This window comes from Somniosus microcephalus, chromosome 5, assembly GCF_052327205.1.
Source record: "Somniosus microcephalus isolate GS21.2 chromosome 5, FLI_Smic_1.0, whole genome shotgun sequence".
NCBI classification, from domain to species: Eukaryota; Metazoa; Chordata; class Chondrichthyes; order Squaliformes; family Somniosidae; genus Somniosus; species Somniosus microcephalus.
In genome coordinates, this window is record NC_140991.1 from 274,482,195 (window position 1) to 274,507,214 (window position 25,020).

General features: G+C 42.8%; 1 protein-coding gene across 3 annotated transcripts in view; it reads right to left on the reverse strand.

Annotated features, from left to right (window-relative positions):
- stt3b (STT3 oligosaccharyltransferase complex catalytic subunit B) overlaps nucleotides 1-25,020 on the reverse strand; it is a 142,835-nt gene that overhangs the window by 42,536 nt on the left and 75,279 nt on the right. For all 3 annotated transcript variants that reach the window (XM_085988981.1, XM_085988980.1, XM_085988979.1), the window contains exon 3: nucleotides 11,242-11,529. In XM_085988981.1, coding sequence (XP_085845107.1) covers nucleotides 11,242-11,529 — 288 coding nt within the window. The remainder of the gene's footprint in view (nucleotides 1-11,241; nucleotides 11,530-25,020) is intronic.

Sequence of the window (25,020 nt, forward strand, 5' to 3'; positions counted from 1 at the left end):
TGAGATGAGGAGGAATTTCTTCTCAGAGGGTCGTAAATCTGTGGAATTCACTGCCCCAGAGAGCTGTGGAGGCTGGGTCATTAAATACATTTAAGGTGGAGATAGACAGACTTTTGCAAGATAAGGGAGTGAAGGGTTATACGGAGCAGGCAGGGAAGTGGCTTTGAGCCCAAGATCAGCCACAATCTTATTGAATGGCGGAGCAGGCTCGAGGAGCCAAGTGGCCTATCCCTGCCCCTATTTCTTATGTTATGAACCAAAATCTGTGCTTTTTTACATAGTGTGAGTGGAATAGTATGCCATGGGACCAACAGTTACCTTGAATTTTGATATAGAATACTCTGGGAATTATGTGGGATGCCCACCACATTCTCCAGTCTTCTCCAAAAGGTGGTAAATACCAAATTAAGAGATCATTACGATCAAAAATAACTTGTCAAAAGGAATTAATATAAATACAACAACAACTTGTATTTATATAGCACCTTTATAATGTAGTATAGTAAAACGTCCCAAGGCGCTTCACAGGAGTGTTATAAGACAACCGGGGGCCAATGTAGGTCAGCAAGCACAGGGGCGATGGGTGAACGGGACTTGGTACGAGTTAGGACTCGGGTAGCCAAGTTTTGGATGACCTCAAGTTTACGTAGGGTAGAATGTGGGAGGCCAGCCAGGAGTGCGTTGGAATAGTCAAGTCTGGAGGTAACAAAGGCATGGATGAGGGTTTCAGCAGATGAGCTGAGGCAGGGGCGGAGACGGGCAATATTACGGAGGTGGAAATAGGCGGTCTTAGTTATGCTATGGATATGTGGTCGGAAGCTCATTTCAGGGTTAAATATGATGCCAAGGTTGCGAATGGTCTGGTTCAGCCGTAGACATATGCTAGGGAGAGGGATGGAGTTGGTGGCTAGGGAACGGAGTTTGTGGCAGGGCACAAAGACAATGGCTTCGGTCTTCCCGATATTTAATTGGAGAAAATTGCTGCTCATCCAGTACTGGATGTCGGACAAGCATGTGTCAATTTAGAGACCGTGGAGGGGTCGAGATAAGTGGTGCTGAGGTAGAGCTGGGTGTCGTCAGCGTACATGTGAAAACTGACGCTGTTTTTTCGGATGAAGTCGCCAAGGGGCAGCATATAGATGAGAAATAGGAGGGGGGCCAAGGATAGATCCTTGGGGGACCCCAGAGGTAACATAGAAGAATGTCCCAAGGCACTTCATAAAAGGAGAAAATTTGTTTTTCTTATGGAAACTACCTCTCCATGGGTATAGAGAATGTCAATCCAGGAAAGTTCTTTAGTTGGGAACTAAGGTTTAGAGATAACGGTGATGAGGAAAACAGGACATTTAGATTTTTTTTTTTTTTTTTTAAATAAGTAACCGGACAATAGAACAGTAACTAAGAAAACTAAATTTCCTGTTTTCCTCTAAACTTTAGTCCTTGAATCCCTGACCTAGTAAAGAACGTTCCTCCATACTCAAGGAGATCTTAAAGATCTCTATTAACCCCAACCCCAAACAGTGAAGTCCCAGGATAGATAATCCTTCCTCATAAGAGCCCTTTAAATTCAGGAATCAACTCCATTGCCTCTTCTGGACTATAATTCCGATACAAGACTCCCAAAACAAGCGCTCTACTCAGAGCTCCGGCACGGCAAGAGCGCCCCAGGTGGGCAGAGGAAACGCTTCAAGGACACCCTCAAAGCCTCCTTGAAAAAGTGTAACATCCCCATCTACACATGGGAATCCCTGGCCCAAGACCGCACAAAGTGGAGGAGAAGCATCTGGGAAGGTGCCGAACACCGAGTCTCTTCGCCGAGAGCAAGTGGAAGCTAAACGCAGGCAGCGCACGTCAACCCAAGCACCTCACCCACCCGCCCCTTCAACCACCGTTTGCCCCACCTATGACAGCGACTGTAGGTCCCGCATTGGACCCATCAGTCACCTGCAAACTCATTTTTAATGTGGAAGCAAGTCATCCTCAGTTCCGAGGGACTGCCTAAGAAGAGATAATTCTGTACCTTCTGTCATATGGAGGTCAAAGCCAAACAATACTCCAGATGCAGCTTCACCCAGACCCGATATCGACCCAACATTTTATTTGCTTCCTTGACCGCCTGCAAACACTGAACTGTTCTATTGACCTGTCTACCAAAACCCACAGACCCCTTTCCTGCTCTGTTATACCATGATCATTTAAGGTGTACACAACATTCTCACCTCTCCTACTTTAAATGCATGACTTTACTCAGATTTTTATTGAATTCCATCAGTAGGAACCGTTAAAAATCAATTTTCACTGATTTCCACCAATAAAATTCCTGCATTTTTTGGCAACTAGATGAAAAACTGATTTTCTCCTGAACGCGAGGTCCTCCCCACCCCATGAAATTTCCCATTGTGCTCTCTACACAGAGTGGCGCACTGCCACATGGAGTGATTGAAGCACTGATGCATTCAAGAGGAGGCTCGATGCACACGAGGGAGAAGGGAAGAGAGTCAAGGGGACAGGAGAGGTTATTAATCAGAGTGCGGAGTGTAAACTATACTAGGTGGGCCAAATAGACTTGCACAGAAAAAAGGCCATGTATGCAATTCTTACCAAAAAACTAGATTTGGAGATAATGTGCACATTGCATCTGTAATGTTAGGACATACGTTGAAGAGGCTGGATAACAATTACACCGAGTTATTAACAAAATGGACCCAAGTATACAAGGATTGCAATATACCGTTCATTGCACAAACTGCAACATTTAATTTCAGTATCCACTATTTCATATTTGTCAGACTCAAAATATTTTTGCTTCATGATGCTATGATTTCTACTTTAAACATACAATTTAGCACCAACATTTTGAATCACAAATAGTATGGGCGTATTTTACTGCTAAAATAGCATGACAGCATTTTGTGATCCTGCAAAATTACATTACTTCTGGAACTGTGCTCGAGGTCCATTAAGTGGTGTCTGTGAGCTGAATAGATAGTTGTGGGTGTCATTTACCTTAACTGTGCCTTGTTAGTCTCTTGCTTTTTTGGTGTTTAATGTTGTACAGAATACAAACTGATTTTCTATAACTTTACCTATTCTTTTAGGCTCTCATTTCCACCTCACATTTCTCATCGTTTTTGATACTATAAACAAAAACAGAACCCACCCAATTCCAAAAATAAAAATCGGTGTTTTTAAAATAAAAAAGTAACTTTAAAAAGGTCCTTATCCATCTTCCACCATCTTTGCCCCTTGGGCTAGCCTGTGCAGGTCACTTTGGATTATTGCACATTAGTTAGGCATCATTGGCCACTGCACATAATTTGGGCCCTCCTGCAAACATAGAAACCATGGACAATATAAGGAAAGACAGCTGTGTGGTCAAGTGTTGGGCATGGAGGGAATTAAGAAAGCAGGGAGGTGCATCTCCTCTACAAACACGAGGCTGGCTAGGGCTTGGGAGGCAGAAGAAAGATAGCCTGTGACTGGAACAAGGAAGCAGCTATATGGGTAGTCTCTATCTTTTGAGCTCTTCACACTTAGCATTGGATTCAATAAGGCATAGGCCAGAAGAAAGGGATCAGAGATCACAGCTGTTTGTTGAGCAGGAGAGCCTGGAATTGACCTTCCCGTCCATGTGATTGGCCATGGAGAAAGAGATGCATTATTGATGGTCCAATTAGATTTCACAGTAGACAACTAGAGCAATAATTTTCTAGGTGTGCCAGAGTCTGCAGCCTTTAGACTGGAGGGTGTGGGAGTGGCAATGTACATGGGGAATGGCACAGCTGGGAGACTGAATGACTTGGTGAGAATGAAGGCATCAAAGGAAGAACTAAGTGAGCTGTCGAATGGGTCAACACGAGGGAACATCGTCGTTAGTGAGAGAGGCGCGAGGGAGCTTTATTCCTGGGTGGAATATGAGGGCAGTGCAGTTGGAGGTGGGAAGGACTTGTAGAAAGTGAGACACACAATGAAATAATCAGAGATGGTGCCATCAATTGTCAAACTTCAGAGGTTATGGGGCTTTTTTGTGACAGAAAAAGTCATAGGGGTAACTGTGTGCTGTTGGGAGAGTTAACCTGCAAGATGAGGTTGAGTGAATACAGCAGGGCACAGAAGAGAAGACAGAGGAGAGGAGGCAGAGAGAATCTGGGCAAGTGAAAATGTGTCACAGCTCAGTGCAAAAGCTATAGGATAATAATAGGGAGGAAATGCCGACAAGAAAATTACAGTGGACGTTAATAGACATTGGAGTCTTTTAATGATAGGTGGGAGTGATGGAAGGGGGCAAGGTACTCAAAGAAAAGGTACCAGTAAGAGGACATGCCAAAATGGACCTAGCAAGGAGAGCCCACTGGTGACGGTTTGAGCATGGACTGTTTAGTCAGATGGAGCAACTTTGGTGAGGGGGGAAATGAATCACCATCTGTGAGCCAATTTTCAGTCAAGTGCTGAAGTCAACAGATTTATTTAAGCGGAGATTACAATGGTTTACAATGGAACAATTGTACATGGATTAGCTAACACTGTGGAGGATATTGAATAAGAGAAGCATTTAATTTATCTAAAATAGTCACTATGAAGTTTGGGAAAGAACATTTTATTCCTCCAAGTGACCTTCTTTAAATTCTGTTCAAAAACAAATTGTACAATCCATTACTAAATGAGGCTCATTTTTCTTGCCTTAATGCATTCAAATTTCCTGTTATGCATCTTTGCTGTTTTTCTTTAAAAAAATGTTAAAGCAGTCTTTTTTTTAGATCAGTAGAACATCGCATTGTTTAGATTTCATGCATTGAATGGATAGAAAACCTTTAGGCCTTTTGGATTAAAAAAAGAGTTGAATATGCATGAAACTGGGCCACTTTTGCACAGATGCTACCAGCTTGGATACACAGCAGGAGGCCTGGGAACCAGCTTATGACCGATCAAGTCAGGGCATTTTGCATGTCACAAGGTACAAAACTAGTAGTAGTAGTAGTAGAAGGTAAAGGATAGCAATAGTGGCTTTCAAAGTTTGAGTGGTGACTGGAAATATGTTCTAATCATAAGACTGTCTGTGTGGAGTTTGCACATTCTCCCCGTGTTTGCGTGGGTTTCCTCCGGGTGCTCCGGTTTCCTCCCACAGTCCAAAGATGTGCGGGTTAGGTTGATTGGCTATGATAAATTGACCCTTAGTGTTAGGGGGATTAAATACACGGGGTTACGGGGATAGGGTGGGATATGTGTTGGTGTAGGGGTTACAGGGATCGGGTGGGATATGTGTCGGTGCAGGCTCGATGGGCCGAAATGGCCTCTATCTGCACTGTGGGGTTTCTGTGATTCTGTGTGACTGATGTAATTTTGATTTAAGACATTTTGCCACCTCCTTAAATACCAGTCATAATCCATTAAAATTGAAAATCATTAGCTCTATTTTGTCTCATCTTAGAGGGTTGAAATATATTTGAATATCTTCAACCGATATGCTAACACAAATCTATAAATCAGCTAAACCAAAATGACCCCCCCCCCCCCCCCGCCCCAGACATAGTAACATATCACTGCATTGTGTGCATGACTGTGGATGAAAGATGAAATCTTGCATGTGTATAATACTTCACTGATGGAGTTTACCCAATGTGAAAACCAGACAATTACTTCAGTTTGTGTGAATTACAGAACTGAAGGCTGGTGGCGACAAGACAGTAGTTAATCTCATCACAAAGGTCAGATGGCACCATAAAGATTGGAGTTCAAGCAGTTTATAACAGTCATCTGAAGAACTCAGAGATCAGAAATATATATTAGTCTTAATAGTATTTCAGGAAAAAGTCTAATACAGTACAAGTATTTTTCAGTTTTAATGGGCATTGAACAAAAATTTTGCAAAAGTATTTGATTTTGTCCTATGCAAGCCATATAATACTGGGTGAAGTCCTGCAGGGTCTGTCACTGGTGTTGGTGGTGAGGAAAGCAAATCGAGTTGACGAATTAAGAGTAGCACCCAAGTGCAGTAGAACACTAAACAGTATCGGCACAGTGCAATTTCTTCCCCTTCCGTCCTGGCAATACAGCCACTGTAGCTCCCATTCTCTGGCACTATTTTTGTGGTTTATACCAACAAAGTTCATAGGAAATTTCTTTTATTCCATTTCCCTGCTTCCCCCCCCCACCATACCAACAATGATGTGGAAGGCAGTGCCGATTCTGCCATCACCGTGGAAGAAATAACTGGACGACTGAAATACAAGACAGAAATGCTGGAAATACACAGGTCTTAACATTTCAGACGAAGGCCTATTGTTCCAGATGCAGACAGACTGCTTGGTTTCTGTATTGTTTCAGTTTCCCAGATTTTACAGGTTTTTTTAAACTGAAGGATTCCCGACTTGAAATTACAACTTTATTTATTCACCACTGTTGAAAATGATCATTACCTGGAAGTAAGAGTCAGTATTTATATACAGCAAACTTTATGGCATACTTTTATTCAGATTTTGGTTTTAAGCACCTATAGGACTTTTTTTTTACATTAAAGATACTATATAAATACAAGTTATTGCTGTTGGTTTGTTTCTGTGTCAAAAGCCACACTCAGCACAAATGACAACTACAAACATGCCTCATGTCATTAAAGCAAAGTGACAGGACCCTAAAGGATTAAGGATTGTGCCATTATTGTACAGCTCAGCAGTAAAGTCATCATGCATTAAAATGCATAACACAGATCCAACCAGGTCTTCACTGAAAACTCGAATCACTGCTGCAATAACCACATTTATTTAAAGCAAAGAGACAAAAGGATTCAAGTGAATGTAAAAGTGAGAGCAAAAAATTGAGTTTTGAACTGGAATCAATGTGATTGTCTACATGGTGACTGCAAACAGCAGTGTGCCTACATAAAGTAATACTCCGTGCTTCAAATGACCTGTGGCGTGGCTTTCAAATGCAGAAATCTTCAAAAATAAACATGCCTAAATGTTGCACATTTACTCATAAGCACAGTATTCACTACTCCTCCAGTTTCTCTGACCTGCTGAGTATTTCCAGCATTTTCTATTTTTATTTTAGGATTTCCAGCATCTGCAATATCTTGCTTTTGTATTCACTACTCCTGTTGCTTATGCTTCCAGGATGGAGCCTTTTGTGTAACTTGCACTTTGTACCTGGTGTGGAATTAACACCATTTTAAATGTTGTAACTTCACACGGTAAACAAGTATTTCAAGTAACTGGCCTTCCATTTCCTAATACTTTTTTTTTATTATACATAGTCTTTCGGGCAGCAGGACCAATCAGCACTTGTAAATTACTGACTTTTCGATCATTCCTCTGGCTGAAAGCTGATTACAGTACTTGACCCATTAATCAACTGCCTGTAAAATGTAGCTGCTGCCTCACTGCATGATAGTAGGATTGATAAAAAAGTAACATTTTGGAAAAAAGGACATGTACTGTACTCAAAAATCCTATTATTTAGGCAACTCAGTGATTTGTCTCAATTACTCGGAGAGAAAAATATTTCAACGTCATTCCAGTAATAAGAAACAAAAGACTTGCATTTATATAGCGCCTTTCATGACTTCAGGATGACCCAAAGCACTTTACACTTCAAAAGTACTTTGGTTATGGTCACTGTTGTAATGTAGGAAAACGTGGCAGCCAATTTATACACAGCAAGGTCTCTCACACACAGCAAAGAGATAAATAATCTGTTAAGCTGTTTTGAGTGATGTTGATTAAGAGAGAAATGTTGGCCAGAGCACCTCGCTTGCTCCTCTTCGAATAGTGTCATGGGATCTTTTATAAGCACCTGAGACATGGTTGATGGGGCTTTGGTCTAACATCTCATCCAAAAGACGGGACCTCCGAAAATACAGCATTCCCTCAGTGCTGCACTGAAGTGTCAGGCTAAATTATGTGCTTAATTCTCTGGAATGGTGTTGGAACCCATGACCTGACTCAGAGGCACGAGTGCTACCACTGTGCCAAAACTGACAAGGCTGATAAGCATAGCAAACATTTTGAAGCAGAAAGAGGTAGGGGTTCCTTTGTTTCCCCCCTCCTTTTCATTGTTCACATGTTTATCATTGAAAACATCAGCAACAGGCATGGGATCAGTTCCATTCTGTATGTAGAAGACACCCAAGCTCTACCTCTACCACCCACCCCGATTCCACAACCACCTATGTAATCTATTTTTAAATGTCGACATGGTGACAGCTTCAATTACTAATTCCTATAGCATTCCACAGCCTCACAACCCTGTGTAAAAAAAGGTTCCCCTGCTCTCCCATCTCTTGCATTGCAAGAGAGCGAGCGCGAGGGCGAGAGCGAGGGGTGGAAAGCGAGTGAGAGGGGGAAAGCGAGCGAGCGAGAGAGAAAGCGAGCGAGAGAGAGAAAGCGAGCGAGCGAGAGAGAGAGAAAAAGTACGAGAGAAGGAAAGGGGGGGGGGGGGGGGGGGATTTTGGATTTACTCAACTTTTGAAATGATCACAGCCAGTCACTTTCGTATCCTTTAAGCACTGCTACATGCCTTCACTAAATTGACACTGGCATGGCTGATACAGAAACGCAGCACAGTACAGCTGGGGTTCATCATTATTTGATCAGTTGTTTGGGCTACTACCTTGTTTTTCTGGTCCTTTGAGGGAGAGAACTCTTTCAGTCTATTTGGGCAGTTTCAAATTATTAACAATTTTCCAAATTTCCATTTCAGGCGCCAGGGAAAATGCATCTAAAATGCCTACAGATGGCGCTACACAAGCTAGAGGACACCCCGCATATTGGTACTTTAAATTTTTTTTAAAATTTAAATAAATCGTTCTCCTTGACAGTTGTATTTTTGTAAGTATCTTCTAATTTTTTAATGCTCCAAAAGGTGGATTGATTCATTCATAATGTGATGCTGTGGCACTGCATTTCGGAAAACATCGGAGGGACGGAATCTATTTCAGCAGTGTTGCATGCTGCAGTGTTAAAACTAGATCACATTACTGCCCAGCCAACATTTCCCACGGGCTGAACAGCACAGTGCCTAGCCCTGGAAAACAGTGGCACAAGGGCTTACTGCTCATGCAGGTTTTCCACAAACAGAAATTCATCAGTACGACTGTGACAATCAGTCGCTGCTCAGAAATAATCCAAAAAAGCAGGCAGCTGTCGAGTTTACTTATTTTTTTTTAAAAAGGAGGGGTAAGAGAGGTAGGAGATAAAGCACTTAGCTTATGACATAATACTAGGCTAATCCATATGAATTACTTCATCAGAAATATCCAAGTTTTGTTCTGATGATGCTGGGTGAACATATGTCTTTAAAAGCCTTTAAGTAAAGGAATTCAGGGGCCAAGTTTTTAATGTCTCATTTTAATATACATTTCAACCACTGTGCTCTGCATTTAATGGCTAAGAAATGTTCATGGTTTTTGTAAGCTGTGCTGCCGAACAGCTCGAGTCTCATTAAACCGTTGAATTCTATTCAGATGGGTCCCACTGCACATTTTAGATTTTTTTGAGGCTTCCTCTGCCATAGTACAGCTTATCCATATAACCATACTTCAGGGCACAAGTTTTATATGTGAGATGCAATGGAAGGGGCTATGGTACTGGACTAGCATCCCATAGATCATGCATTTAAGACCCACCATAGTAAATTGTGAAATTGAATTCAATAAATCTGGTAATTTTTGTGCTGGCACCAGACAAAATGACCATGACAGCTGCTAAATTGTCATAAAAGCCCAAATAGTTCATTAATGTAACTTCAGTGAAGGAAAATTGCCACCCATACTCAGTCTGGGCTGCACACACCTCCAGTCCATACACTAAGTCTTAATGTCCTCAGGGTAGGTAGGGATCAGTGATAAATGCTGCCTTGCCAGCATCGTCCACATCCCATATTAAAATATATATATATATATATATATTTTTAAGATGGAGGGCTGTGTAAGGATTTGCTATGGGCAAGCAGTAAAAAAAAAAAAAATTCGTTCCTGGGATGTGGGCGTCACTGGCAAAGCCCGTAATTACTGCCCATCCCTAATTGCCCTTGAGAAGTTGGTGGTGCACCACCTTCTTGAACTGCTGGAAATGTGGCACAATTTGACAGGCAATACCTTTAAATGGTCTTACCTTGCCTTATTCCTTAAAATGTAGCATCTTCTACTGTTCTCAGGTTCTGTAGGTGCAATAACTACCAGTGACCCTGCCCCACCAATTCTTGACGTACATGATACACTACAGTCCTCTCTGGAGGGTTCCCTGAAGTGTAAATCGGGCAACACTCTTTGCACCCACCTCATGCAGCAGCACATTCACTTCAGTAGCCGCCAAAATCTGGGCCTGGATGTTGCTCTGCTCGATTACTTGCACACAGACTCCATTTTGTGCCTTTTTGCCTGGCACTTCTTTCCCCACACCCCTCACCCCACAGCCTTGGTGAAGCCTTACAAATGTATAAAATGCTTTTTTGAGCCTTAAAAGCTAAAAATATGCAGCCAGGTACTTTTAACTATTTGGCAGTACCTTTAAGTAGGCACACCTTTGGAAATTTAGACCAATAGCCAGATTTTCCACATCCACATTAGATTAGCTTGTGATGCAAGGTCAAAGGTGGGCTAGGAGCTCATGCTAATTATTTAAATAGACTGACTCTGGAAATTGTGAGCAGTCAGCTTCTGGCCAGCTTTGCTGTAGCAGCTAGCCATTCTTGGCTCCACTTTAGCAGGATTCCAAAAAATAGCCCTTAAATCTTGAACAATACGTGTACGGCAAAAATCAAAAACTGGTGTACAGATGACTCTGAAGTGTTGGCCATTCCCGCGAGGTATCCTGCACAGTTCATCCAGGCGTTATCAAGCGCCCTTCTCTCGAGGGCTTGCATCTTCAGGAATCAGAAATGTTCTTAATCATCTTTATCATTCCCAGCTACAAATGTCAAAACTGACCTGAGCAATACAATTTTCCAACCACCAAAACGGTTGCACAGTTCTTGAATGTAAAAATACAGTAAGATATTCAAATTTTAAATTAAACGGAATTACCATGGTAGGCTTATACACATTAGCATAATAAAAACGAATCACACTGAATTAATCTGAGCCCGCAAGTAGTGTTTCAGTTGCAACTTTGAAAATACAAGTGCTTTTCACAATACTTTACTCCAGCCAGTCCCCCACCCCCAAAAAAGAGAAACTTACTTGTGGATTTTGCCTAAAAAAGAATGACTCTCTAGATTTCAAATATATTTATATGGATGACTTACCCACAGGTAATATGTAAACTGCAATGCAAAAATAGCTATTCCTTCATTGTCAAACGAGCCTGCTACTGATCGCGATATATAGCCAGGCACTATGGCGATAAAGCAGGCAGCAAGTAGTCCTGCACCCTGGTTCCACAGTTCCTTAGTGAGGAGAAAGGTTGATATTGATGTAAGACCACTGAACACAGGCGCTAGAAAGACACAGACATCCCGAATGTGGACTGTTATGTGAAGCGTATTCAAAATCCAGTGTATACAGCCTGCTGTGACCATCAAACCAGGATACACCTGCATGGGAAACAAGATCAATGTGTTAATTATATGGAGAATATTTTAAGTTAACTGGACATGTTACCTATGCATTTGATTTTTTTTTTTTAAACTGTATTCAAACATGCAAGAGTAAACCAGAATGTATTTTTTAATTACAGCACAACTGAAGACATCGTATCCTTATGGACTCAGTTTCACAAACGTAGTAAAACGTCCCAATGGGCATTATCAGATAAAATTTGACATCGAGTCATGAGCTATTAGGACATGTGACCAAAAGCTTGGCCAAAGAGGTAGGTTTTAAGGAGCGTGTAAAAAGGAGAGTGAGGGATAGCGAGGCAGAGGAAGCAATTCCAGAGCTTGGGCCCTAGGCAGTTGAAGAAACAGTTGCTAATGGTGGGGGGGCGAAGGAAATTGGGGATGCACAAGAGGCCAGTAATTTAATGGAATGACTTATTCTGTGTTACTTAAATCAGAGACAGTTTAAATTGTCCACTTTGAGATACCCAACACAATTTGGGCCAAGGCATTGCCATCGTTGACAATGGCACTGACCTAGTTGTAATAACATGTGGTACAAACTGTACGCAAACCTCTTATCTCCTCCCTCCATGTATGCACACAAATATCTTTATGCTATCAAGAAATAAATGCAATTTCTCTGTAACTACCCCACCTCTTAAATTTTAAACAAGATACCCTGTCCTTCTCATGAGGTTACGTCAATTCCAAAGCCTATGTTCAGTTCCTGTATACAGTTCAACTCTAACTGCTCCACATACAGGAAGCACATCACTGTGCTCCAGTATGACTAGCAGTCAGAACAAGCTGACAAAGCTGCTGCCAGGTCTGGAATTGGCACAAAGTCTTGCAAATATTTACCAGGCTCACCCGGTCAGCCTTCTACAGACTTTATCCTGGCCAAACACATTTATTCTTGCACATACCAAAGAAAATTATCTCCCTCACCCTTTTACACAGAAATACATTCCTTCTGTATACTTTTTAATCCCATTTTGGAACACTTCTTAAAAATGTACAGTTTTTTTATATCTCGTGAAAGAAGAGATTTGAAAGATATAAAAATCTCTAACAAATGGTTAAGCACCATCAAGACAGACCTTCAAAACGCAAAATTAAATATGAAGGCTACATAAGCTACTTTTTAAAAACAATGACAACTGCTTTCAACATTGCCCTGTAATTTGCATATTGTTGTATCATAATACAGTAAACACTAACGAGTGATGAGAATGTGTAAATGCAAATTTAGGCTGTTTAACTTCCAGTTTAGCAGGCACAGCACAACCAAACATTTGAATGCAAGTTACAAAATGGCAAGACTTTCTGAACGTGGTAAGTTCCTGATTGCCATTTTGAAAAAAAAAACATAAGTCTTTCTAAGTAACAGATGCAGGACACAGAGTTGAGCTCACTATCCTCTGCAAAGTTACAGATTTTGACTGGGTCACAGTAGGGAAATGGTGAATCGAAGCCAGGTGACGCCCCACTGGAGGGAACCGAAACACTGAAGGGAGATTCACACTGGGCTATCTATATTCACATCTTAGCAGTCAGCTTCAGAGCAGCAGCAGAGGCCTGGGAGCAGGTTGCTTTATCGTTCAGGCATTTCATGAATGGAGAAACAATGAATTTACTTACTCATTTATTGGGTTCTCAAAACTTACATCGTTTGCATTTATGAAGCTATTATGCATAGGTGTTCATTCATACATGTGTATGTACACATATGTTTAAACATAGAAACATAGAAGATAGGAGCAGGAGTAGGCCATTCGGCCCTTCGAGCCTGCTCCGCCATTCAACGAGATCATGGCTGATCATCCAAACCCTAGCACCCGGTCCCTACACCGACAGCCATCCCACCCAAGCCCTATCCCCGTAACCCCACGTATTTAATCCCCCCTAACACTAAGGGTCAATTTTTTAAATTTTTATCATGGCCAATCAACCTAACCCGCGCATCTTTGGACTGTGGTAGGAAACCCACGCAAACACGGGGAGAATGTGCAAACTCCACACAGACAGTCACCCGAGGCCGGATTTGAACCCGGGTCCCTGGCGCTGTGAGGCATTTAAGGAGGCCATTCTATAATTAGGGATACATTCACACAGAAATTTATACTCCCGTTGTATATTTGGGTGTACAATGTCATATACCTGTACATAGTTTATGAAGCCACTCTGCATCCTAACTGTACTGTGCCTCTGGAAGAATGCATCAGCACATCAGCCAAGCTGGGGCCCATTCTTAGACACCTACTCAGCACAAACTACCCTCTCAGCCCAGCAACCACCCACAAGGGGTACCAATCCCAACCAACATGACCACCAGCGTGCAGGACCCCTTCCACTGTCCCGAACCTAACACACCTCAACGTTGCCATGGCTTCCTGACCTGCATTGATTTTTTTTTTTTTTAAATGACTGGTGGGTATGAACAAAACTCAAGATTCAATAAACCACATAACAGTTTAATTTTCTACTGCTAATTATAGTATGTCTGAATATACTTACAACTCCAATAGACAGCATGTGCCAACATCAAACTCCTTATTCATAAGAAAGTGATTTGATAAAGTGTGCATGATAATTCTTGCCCAATTTACATCACAGAACTATCAGACACCGTTGCTGCCAATACTTGCCTGTATACAATACAGGCTGATTTGGTAACAAATGATAGCTGTGTATGTGCACAATTTGTGCCTCTGCAGTTGTTCCTTGATCCCAAACTCTGCTTTAAAGCAAATGGGGATTCAGAGTTACATAGAACATACAGCACAGAAACAGCCCATTCGGCCCAACCAGTCCATGCCGGCATTTATGTTCCACTCGAGCCTCCTCCCATCCTTGTTCATCTAACTATCAGCATAACCCTCTATTTCCCTTCTCCCTCATATGCTTATCTAGCCTCCTCTTAAATGCATCTATATTATTTGCCTCAACCACTCCCTGTGGTAGCAAGTTCCACATTCTCACCACTTTCTGGGTAAAGAAATGTCTTCTGAATTCCCCATGAGATTTCTTGGTGACTATCTTTCATTGATGGTCTCTAGTTATGCTCTTCCCCACAAGTGGAAACATTCTCTCTGTATCCACTCTATCAAAACCTTTTATAATTTTAAAGACCTCTATTAGGTCACCCCTCAGCCTTCTCTTTGCAAGAGAAAAGAGACCCAACCTGTTCATCTTTTCCTGATGAGTATAACCTCGCAGTTCAGGTAACATCCTTGTACATCTTTTTTGCATCCTCTCAGTGCCTCTGTCATTTTATAATATGGTGACCAGAACTGTACGCAGTACTCCAAGTGTGGTCTAACCAAGGTTCGATATAAGTTTAGCAAAACTTCTTTACTTTTCAATTCTATCCTGCTAGAAATAAACCCTAGTGCTTGGTTTGCTTTTTATGGCCTTATTAACCTGCAAAATTACCCTCCTAGGGTTTTAAAAGAGATGGCTACAGAGCAGTCTTTCCCTAATTTTTTGGGGGTGCATGGTCCCTTTAACGGACTATACAGCCCATTCAAAATTTCGCACATGCGCTAAATGTCCCACTGATCAACCTACAGACAGCTGTGCGGCCACACAGCTTAGCGGGAGTGCAAGAATTCCAGAATTCCCTAGATTTTAGAATGGGCCTGCAAACTGAAGGTACCAAACGTAACCCCGCTGTTCAAAAGAGGAAGAGAAACAGGGAACTACAGTATAGACCAGTTAGCCTGACATCAGTAGTAGGTAAAATGTGAGAATCTATTACTGTATTAGGGATGTGATATCAGGCCACTTAGAAAATCATATGACTGCCTGGGCAGAGTCAACGTGGATTTATGAAAGGGAAATCTTGTTTGACAAATCTGTGAGGTTGTAATGAACAGGGTAGATATGGGGGAAATCAGTGTACGTAGTATATTTGGATTTTTTTTTTTTAAAGCATTCGATAAGGTGCCACAGAAGAGGTTATTACACAAAATTAGGGGTCACGGGATTGGGGGTAATATATATGTATGGACTGAGGATTGGTTAACCGACAGAAAACAGACAGTAGGAATAAACGGGTCCTTTTCAGGTTGGCAGGCTGTAACTTGTGGGGTGCTGCAAGGATCAGTGCTTGGACCTCAGCCAATGTTCCCTTTCTTTTTCGGTGCACAGGCCTTTTAATGGGCTGCACGGCCCATTTAAATGTTCGCTTATGCCCGTTTTTTCTCATAAAAACGGGACCTCCACGGCGCTGTCCAACAGGAACATTGGCATCATCTAGTTACAATCTATATCAATGACTTAGATGAGGGGATCAAGTGTAATGTATCCAAGTTTGCTGACTATACAAAGCTAGATGGGAAAGTAAGCTGCGAGGAGGATGCAAAGAGATATAGACAAGTTAATGAGTGGGCAAGAATGTGGCAGATGGAATATAATGCGAAGTTATCCACTTTGGCAGGAAAAATAGAAAAGCAGAATTTTTCTGAAGAGAGAGACTGGGAAATGTTGGTATTCAGAGGGACCGAGGTGTCCTTGAACACGAATCACAGAAAGTTAACATGCAGGTACAACAAGCAACGAGGAAAGCAAATGGCATATTAACCTCTATTACAAAAGGATTGGGGTAGAAGAGTAAAAAAGTCTTACTGCAATTATATAGGGCACTTGTAGTATTGTGTACAGTTTCAGTCTCGTTACCCAAGGAAGGCAATACTTGCCTTAGAGGGAGTGCAACGAAGGTTCACTAGACCGATTCCTAGGATGAGGAAATTGTCCCAAGAGGATAGAGATTGTGCAGCCTAGGCCTATATTCCCTGGAGTTTAGAAGAATGAGAGGTGATTTCATTAAAATTCTTAAGGGGCTTGACAGGGTAGATGCTGGGAGGATATATCCCCTGGCTGGGGAGTCTAGAACTAGGCGTCATAGTCTCAGGATAAGGGGTCAGCCATATAGGACTGAGATGAGGAGACATTTCTTCAGAGGGTTGTGAATCTTTGGAATTCTCTACTCCAGAGGAACGTGGATGCTCAGTCATTTAGTATATGCAAAACGGATCGATAGAATTTTGGATACTAAGGGAATCAAGGGGTATAGGGATAGTCCGGGAAAGTGGAGTTGAGGTAGATCAACCATGATCTTATCGAATGGCGGGGCAGGCTTGAAGGGCTGAATGGCCTATACCTGCTCCTATTTCTTATATTCTGCATCGCTACTTTTAGTGATTTGTATATTTATACTCAGAGATCCCTTTGCTCCTCTACCCCACCCAGACTCGCATCCTCCAAGTAATGAGTGACCTCCCTATCCTTCTTACCAAAATGTAATACCTCACACTTATCTGTGTTGAAATTCATTTGCCAATTTATATGCCCATTCTGCAAGTTAATTAGATGCTAAGGAAGTCACATTTGCAACTTTTGGGAGGCTGGTTGGAATGTTTACCAGTGTTGCAGGCAGGTCCGTACATGTGCACCTTTACAGCAACTTTGAGCATCGGTCTGTGGCCAGACCTAAAATGGTAAGATAGAGTGGGATTGGAAGCACCAGGTAGCAGTTTTGGTGTATCTAACAGCACTGCTCTTCATCAATTTACAGGACTGCCTCCAATGGCGCTCTTGTTTTCAGAAGCAACCTTGTAAAGTAAATGGGTAATAGTAACCCTCAAGTGTAGAACGGGAAAACACAATGCCAACACCTAATGGCACAATGAAACCTCTTCACTAGGACTTAAAATTGTCAGATTGCTTGATGATGAAGGAAGTCTTAGGGGGGCAGTTTTTCTGCAAAGTATTCCCCCTTACAAGAAATTGTTTTCACCTTTCTTTAATAAAGAACAATTTTCCCACTGGGTGACCATCAAGTCAGGTCTCCTTTGCTGCTCAGATACTATGGTTCCCTCAATTAGTGAATCCATTGTAAATGGCATAGTTGAGACTTTAGAACACCTACCAGAGAGTGACTCTAAAGCCTCGTGACTTCAGGAAACCATGCTGCAGACTGGGAAAATTGTATTCCAAGCATGCTATTTTGGTTTCCTGGGATCAGTGACTTCCAGAGCAGCTTTCTGGCCGGTTTGAAGGCTTGTCCCGTTTGCCAGGAAGTGCTCCAGGACACTCTCCATAATTCATTTCACCAGTGATTTAGGAGGGAAGGAGACATGGCCCAAGGGCCTTCAGGTCAACAAGAAAATGGATTTTAAGGAATTTCTGGTAAAACTATCGTTTTCTTCTACAAAGAGTCAAAGTACTTTGAACAAAATTAGTCTGTTAAGATCAATTACAACTTGTTCCTTTAAGCAATGTGAACAAGGAGTGCGAGGGGGCAGTTTAAGGCAGGCAAGTGGCATAAAATCCCAGGGCCTTTGCTTCCTCCTAAAATTTACATAGGATGTACAGCACAGAAACAAGCCATTCGGCCCAACCAGTCCATGCCGGCGTTTATGCTCCACTCGAGCCTCCACCTGTCTTTCCTCATTTAACTCTAGCAGCATAACCCTCTATTCCTTTCTCCCTATGTTTATCTAACCGCCCCTTAAATGAATCTATACTATTCGCTTCAACCACTCCCTGTGGTAGCGAGTTCCACATTCTTACCACTCTCTGGGTAAAGAAGTTTCTTCTGAATTTCCTATTTGATTTCTTGGTGACTAACTTATATTAATGGCCTCTAGTTATGCTCTTCCCCACAAGTGGAAACACACTCTCCCTGTATCTACTGTCAAAACCTTTAATAATTTTAAAGATCTCTAATTAGGTCACCCCTTAGCCTTCCCTTTTCAAGAGAAAAAAGACCCAGCCTGTTCATCCTTTCCTGATATGGATACCATCGCATTTCTGGTATCATCCTTGTAAATCTTCTCTGCACCCTCTCCAGTCCGTGTGTCTTTTTTATAATATGGAGACCAGAATTGTACGCAGTGTGTTCTAACCAAGGTTCAATACAAGTTTAGCATAACTTCACTACTTTTCAATTCTATCTCTTTAGAAATAAACCCTAATGTTTGGTTTGCTTTTTTATGGCCTTGTTAACCTGTGGCGCAACTTTTAGTGATTTGTGTATTTGTACTCAGAGATCCCTTTACCTCACCCAGGCTCGCACCCACCAAGTAATAAGTGACCTCCCTATTCTTCCTACCAAAATGTAATACCTCACATTTATCGGTGTTGAAATCATTTGCCAATTATATGCCCATTCTGCAAGTTTATTAATGTCTTCCTGTAATTTGTTGCAGTCCTCCTCAGTATTGACTATCCCCCCCAATTTGGTGTCATCTGCAAGAGTAACAGCTGCCAACAAACCGGAAGCTACGCAGAAGCGTTCGGCGCATAAATCTGTGGTGGTTTATGTATAATAGTCATATCGCATGCCTAAATCTATGGAGCTGTGAGTTGGTTTAATAATGTATAATAATAGCGTGGGTTGGTAGAAGTATTAATGTATGGTATTTTTGTGGGGGTGGTGGGGGGCTGCGGAGATTTATTTGTACGGAGCACAAGCTCTGTGTGAAGGGAAAGGAGAAGAAATTTAATAAAAATTGACTTTTACTGTGTTTTGCTGGCGCAAAATTTTCTTTTTGTGATGTGGCTCTGTTCGGCAGTAGCGATCACTTATCACCACCCCCTCCGCTCCTTTCTCTCTGGAAGTGTTTTGTTTGTAATGCTGACAATACTTTCTCCTCAGTTAACGAACAACCGAAAAACTCAAACTGCACATGCGCAACTACTTCAACTTCTTTGGCAGCAGTCGCGTCCATTTAGAAATTGTGTTTTGATTCCAAAGTCTACATAGTTAATATAAATTGTGAACAACAGTGGTCCTAGCACTGATCCTTGTAGAACACAACTTCGCACCTGCTGCTACCCTGAAAAGCTACCCTTTACCCCCACTCTCTGCTTTCTGTCTTGAAGCCAGCTAGCTATCCATTCTGCTACTTATCCCGACTCCGCATTCTCTGACCTTCTACATTAGTCTATTATGTGGTACCTTATCGAAGGCCTTTTGAAAATCTAGATAAATTATATCTACTGTTTAGAAATTTAAACCTCAAGATGCGCAAATCATTACTTCCAGATCTACCTTGTTCTTTTCATTTTTCAACTTCAGGGATACCCTGTACTATGGCCTTTCATCTAGATGTGTCAGTTAAAAATAATGGTCCCTGCACTGCACCATAGACTTGGATTAAAGTCTCAGCACTGAACAGGCATTTCCACTCAGAACTGTCTCTGCTTCACCGGAAACAGACCGACAGTTGTTGCCATTTATTTGAAATTTCAAATTCAGTTACCTACTTCACATTACTTTCATGCTGATAACTGGGGACAGAAGTGCAGTTTACAACTGAGTTGCATTGCTCCATAATGGTGAACATGTACATTCTGCTAATTATCAACAGAGGACAAAGGTAAATCTGGGAAAGCTAGGAGCAATATTTTTTGACCTCTGTGGTTCAGTGTGCTCGTGTTCTAGTGTGCTATTTTTATAACAATTTATTTTCCTGTGTTCTCACCGACACATCTGTGTCTATAGATTTACTATTAGATCCTTTGTGAATTTCAACCTCCCTTTGTTTCTGAAATGGAAATAAATCTCCCAGCTCCTTTCTCCTAAACCATTTACTGTTCCTTCCGTATTTTCTGAATTTCTGGTTGCCTGCTCACTTAAGTATCTCTAAAAAAAAAACTCAATCTCTTCTGTGCCCTACAAATCTCCACCTTTTCTATCCATCCCTCGCATCCATCCTCAAGAATTCACACCCTGCCATTTTTAAAGCATTAATTGTCCTACTTGTGCTTAACTACTGCTTTATTCAATTCTGCTCAGTCTTCCACCATCTGCAATTCCAACTGCTCACTCTCCAGCATTGCACACTTCAGTTTCAATTCTTGAACCCTTTCCTTTTTTTTTTATATGCACACACACAGGAAACTTTCTGGTATCCGGCACTGACGGGACCGAGCTGGTGCCGTTAGATCAAAACTGCCATATAATCCAGCGGCAATGTTAAAAGAGAGAGAGCGTTTCAGCTCCGTGTGAATCAACAAACCCTGTTGCTTAGCAACAGCTTCAAAACAGTCGGCTGCAGCTGCAAGCGTCTCTAGCTGAAGCTGTTGCTTAGCTACAGACCTTGCAGAGCCTGACTGGGAAAAAAAAAGCAACGAGAAGTAAAAAAACTTATAGAAAACGGCTCCTGAATTTTGCCGGTAGATAGAGCTTTCCGGACTTCCGGTTAAACGAAAGTTTCCTGTATTTTTTATTCATTCTCGGGATGTGGGCATCGTTGGCAAGCCCAGCATTTATTGCTCAACCACAACTGTCTTGATTTAGAGAGCATTAAGAGTCAATCACATCAGTGTGGGACTGGAGTCACAATTAGGCCAGACTGGGTAAGGACAGCAGTTTTCCTTCCCTAAAGTATATCGATGAATTGGTTGGGTTTTTACAACAACCGAACAGCTTCATGGTCACTTTTACAGATACCAGTTTTATCTTTTTATTTCCAGATTTTTTTTTTGAAACCAAATACGAAATCTCAAACTGCCATGGTGTGATTTGAAATCATGTTTTCTGGATTATTAGTCGAGGCCTCTGGATTACTTCCAGTAACATAACCACTGCACTACCTCTCAAAGCACTTCACATATATTTACGTTAGAGTACAAAGATTGGCTGCATAAGCAAACCTGGCAGTTATTTCACACACACCAAGAACAATGATAAGTGAGAAATAAGTGACCATTGTTGAGAAAGGCTAGGACACCAGGAGAGCTCCCTGCTCGCCTTCGCTTAAACAGGCAGACAGGACCGGTTTTTAACATTTAACGCCAAAGACGGCGCTACTGACAATGCAGCACTCCCTCAATACTGGTATGGAGCTTGAACCATCAAACCCTCGGACCCAGAGATAGGAGTGGTACCAACTGAGCCATTCTCCTGTATATGTAATTGCTCAAGTGATGTTTGGCAAGCTGCACACTGTGCTGACCAAATCCTCAGTTTGTCAGAGTTGCAAGTCTCAGTTTTTATTGTAATATGTAACACAGCACAGCGAGAGTGGCGGGGATAAAAGGAGCGGCGACCCGAGGCCAGAGAGCACAGCGAGAGCGGCGGGGATAAAAGGAGCGGCGACCCGAGGCCAGAGAGCACAGCGAGAGCGGCGGGGATAAAAGGAGCAGCGACCCGAGGCCAGAGAGCACAGCGAGAGCGGCGGGGATAAAAGGAGCAGCGACGATAAAAGGAGCAGCGACCCGAGGCCAGAAAGCACAGCGAGAGCAGTGGGGATAAAAGGAGCAGCGACCCGAGGCCAGAGAGCACAGCGAGAGCGGCGGGGATAAAAGGAGCAGCGACCCGAGGCCAGAGAGCACAGCGAGAGCGGCGGGGATAAAAGGAGCAGCGACCCGAGGCCAGAGAGCACAGCGAGAGCGGCGGGGATAAAAGGAGCAGCGACCTGAGGCCAGAGAGCACAGCGAGAGCAGTGGGGATAAAAGGAGCAGCGACCCGAGGCCAGAGAGCACAGCGAGAGCGGCGGGGATAAAAGGAGCAGCGACCCGAGGCCAGAGAGCACAGCGAGAGCAGCAAACTGAGGCCAGAGAGCACAGCGAGAGCGGCGGGGATAAAAGGAGCAGCAAACCAAGGCCAGAGAGCACAGCGAGAGCGGCGGGGATAAAAGGAGCAGCGACCCGAGGCCAGAGAGCACAGCGAGAGCGGCGGGGATAAAAGGAGCGGCGACCCGAGGCCAGAGAGCACAGCGAGAGTGGCGGGGATAAAAGGAGCGGCGACACGAGGCCAGAGAGCACAGCGAGAGCGGCGGGGATAAAAGGAGCAGCGACCCGAGGCCAGAGAGTACAGCGAGAGCGGCGGGGATAAAAGGAGCAGCGACCCGAGGCCAGAGAGCACAGCGAGAGCGGCGGGGATAAAAGGAGCAGCGACCCGAGGCCAGAGAGCACAGCGAGAGCGGCGGGGATAAAAGGAGCAGCGACCCGAGGCCAGAGAGCACAGCGAGAGCGGCGGGGATAAAAGGAGCAGCGACCCGAGGCCAGAGAGCACAGCGAGAGCGGCGGGGATAAAAGGAGCAGCGACCCGAGGCCAGAGAGCACAGCGAGAGCGGTGGGGATAAAAGGAGCAGGAGCAGAGGAGAGGGAAGCAAAAAAAAAAATCAAGGAGTGACATCACAGGGCAGCAGGTAGGTGATTGGTGGGCGAGTAGTACAGCTGTTTTTGTCTTTAAAGTAAGAGCCGGGGAACTATAAATATTACGTTATTAAATATTAACTTAACTAGAAAAACTAAATAATTAATATAACTATGAATAATCATTTGATTAAAAACTTTAAATAAGCAAATAAATAAAGTCTAGAGATGGCAAGGCAGGCTATGTGTCAGGACTATAGTATGTGGGAGTTTGTGGACAGCGAGACCCGTCCCGGATTCCCACATCTGCAGGAAATGTCTCTGCCTTCAGTCACTCCAGCTCGGTCATTGAGCTGGAGTGCGCGTTAGAAACACTCCGAAACATAAGGGGGGGGGGGGGGGGGAGGTTTTTCTGGATAGTTTTATCTAGAATGCAGTCATATCCCAGAGGAAAGCACAGGTTCAGGAAGGGGAAGTTGTGACTGCTAGGGAGACGGGTAGCGGGGACTTAGGAGAGGTCGAGAAGGAAGTCCCGCAGACACTGGTCCTGTCCAACAGGTACGATGTACTCGCTATCTGTGAGGACAAGTAGAAAGACTGCAGGGAGGACAGCCACAATGCAGACCAAGGCACTGTGGCTCAGAAGGCTGTCTGTGGAGGCGGGGGGGGGGAAAGAGAGAAACAGAGCAGGATAGAAATGTGCAGTAATAGGGGATTCTATAATTAGGGGGCTAGATAGCCTCCTCTGCAGCCAAGAATGAGACTCCCGAAGGGTAAGAGGTATCTTGAGGACGCTGGAGGGGAATTTGGAAAGGGAAGGGGTAAATCCAGTTGTCGTAGTCCATGTCAGAATGAATGACTTAAGTGGAAACAGGGAGGAGGTCCTGCTGAAGAAGTATCAAGAGTTAGGAGCTAAATTAAAAAGTAGAACCTCGAGGGTAATAATCTCTGGATTATTGCCTGAGCCATGTGCAAATTGGCATAGAAACAATCAGATCAGGAGAATTAACACGTGGCTAAAGGGCTGGTGTGGGAAAGAGGGGTTCCTTTTCATGGGAAATTGGCACCAGTACTGGGACAGAAATGAGCTGTACTGATGGGGCAGGCTCCACCTGAACCGGGATGGGACCAGTGTCCCAATGGAAAGGGTAAATAGGGAGGTGGCAATGGCTTTAATCTAGTAAGACGGGGGCAGGATCTACAAGAAATGAAACCAAACTAAACATAAACAAAACAGGAAAGGAGAACATAGTAAACAGTAAAGTAAGGGAATAAATAATGTTATAGAACAGGAGTTTAAAAAGATGGTTAAAAATAAAGAGAGGAACTGCTATTAAAAATTAGTTAATCTATCTGTACAGCAATGCACACAGTGTCCGTAGTAAAACGGGGGAGCTGGAGGCAATCAAGGAACCAGACATAGTAGGGATTACTGAGACATGGCTACAGAAAAATCATGGCTGGGAATTAAACATTGCAGGGTATAACATATTTAGAAAAGATAGAGAGGGGAAAAGGAGGTGGAGTAGCTGTACTTATTAGGGATAACATAATGGCAGTAGAAAAAAGTGAAGAAGCTATCAGCAAGACAGAAATAGAATCCATGTGGATAGAGATAAAAGATAATAAAGGATTAATCACACTAATTGGGGTAGTCTACAGACCACCTAATAGTGGAAGGGAAGTGGGGAAGAAATATACAGACAAATTAGAGAAATGAATAAAAAATAGAATTATAATCATGGGGGGGTTTCAACTACCCAGATAATAATTGGACAGAAGAGGTAGGTAAAAGGGTTAAGGGAATGGAGTTCCTACAATGTGTACAGGACTCCTTTCTAACCCAATATATAAAAAGCCCAACAAGGGAGGATTCACTATTGGATCTAGTAATGGGGAATGAACCAGCGTAGGTAAGAGAAGTAAAAGTAGGGGAACATCTAGGCAATAGTGACCATAATATAATACACTTTATAAGATAATAATTGAGAAGGACATAGGTATGACAAAGACCAGGGTAATAGATTGGAGAAAAGTTGATTTTGAGGGGCTGAGAATAGAACTTGGGAAAATAAAATGGACAACAGTGTTGGCAAACAGCGATATAGAACAGCAATGGGAAACATTTAAAACGGTGCTCAACAGAGTCCAGGAAAAAATATATTCCGCTAATAAACAAGAAGCTAAACACTAATAAGACACCGTGGATGAATAAAGCCATAAGGGAAAAATTGAGGGTAAGGAAAGAGGCATACATTAAGTACATAGATAGCAGGGAGAGCATGAAGGAGGGAGAATATGAAGAGATTAGGAGAGAAGTCAAAAAAACAATTAGGAAAGTAAAGAGGAACTATGAAATTAAATTATCAAGGA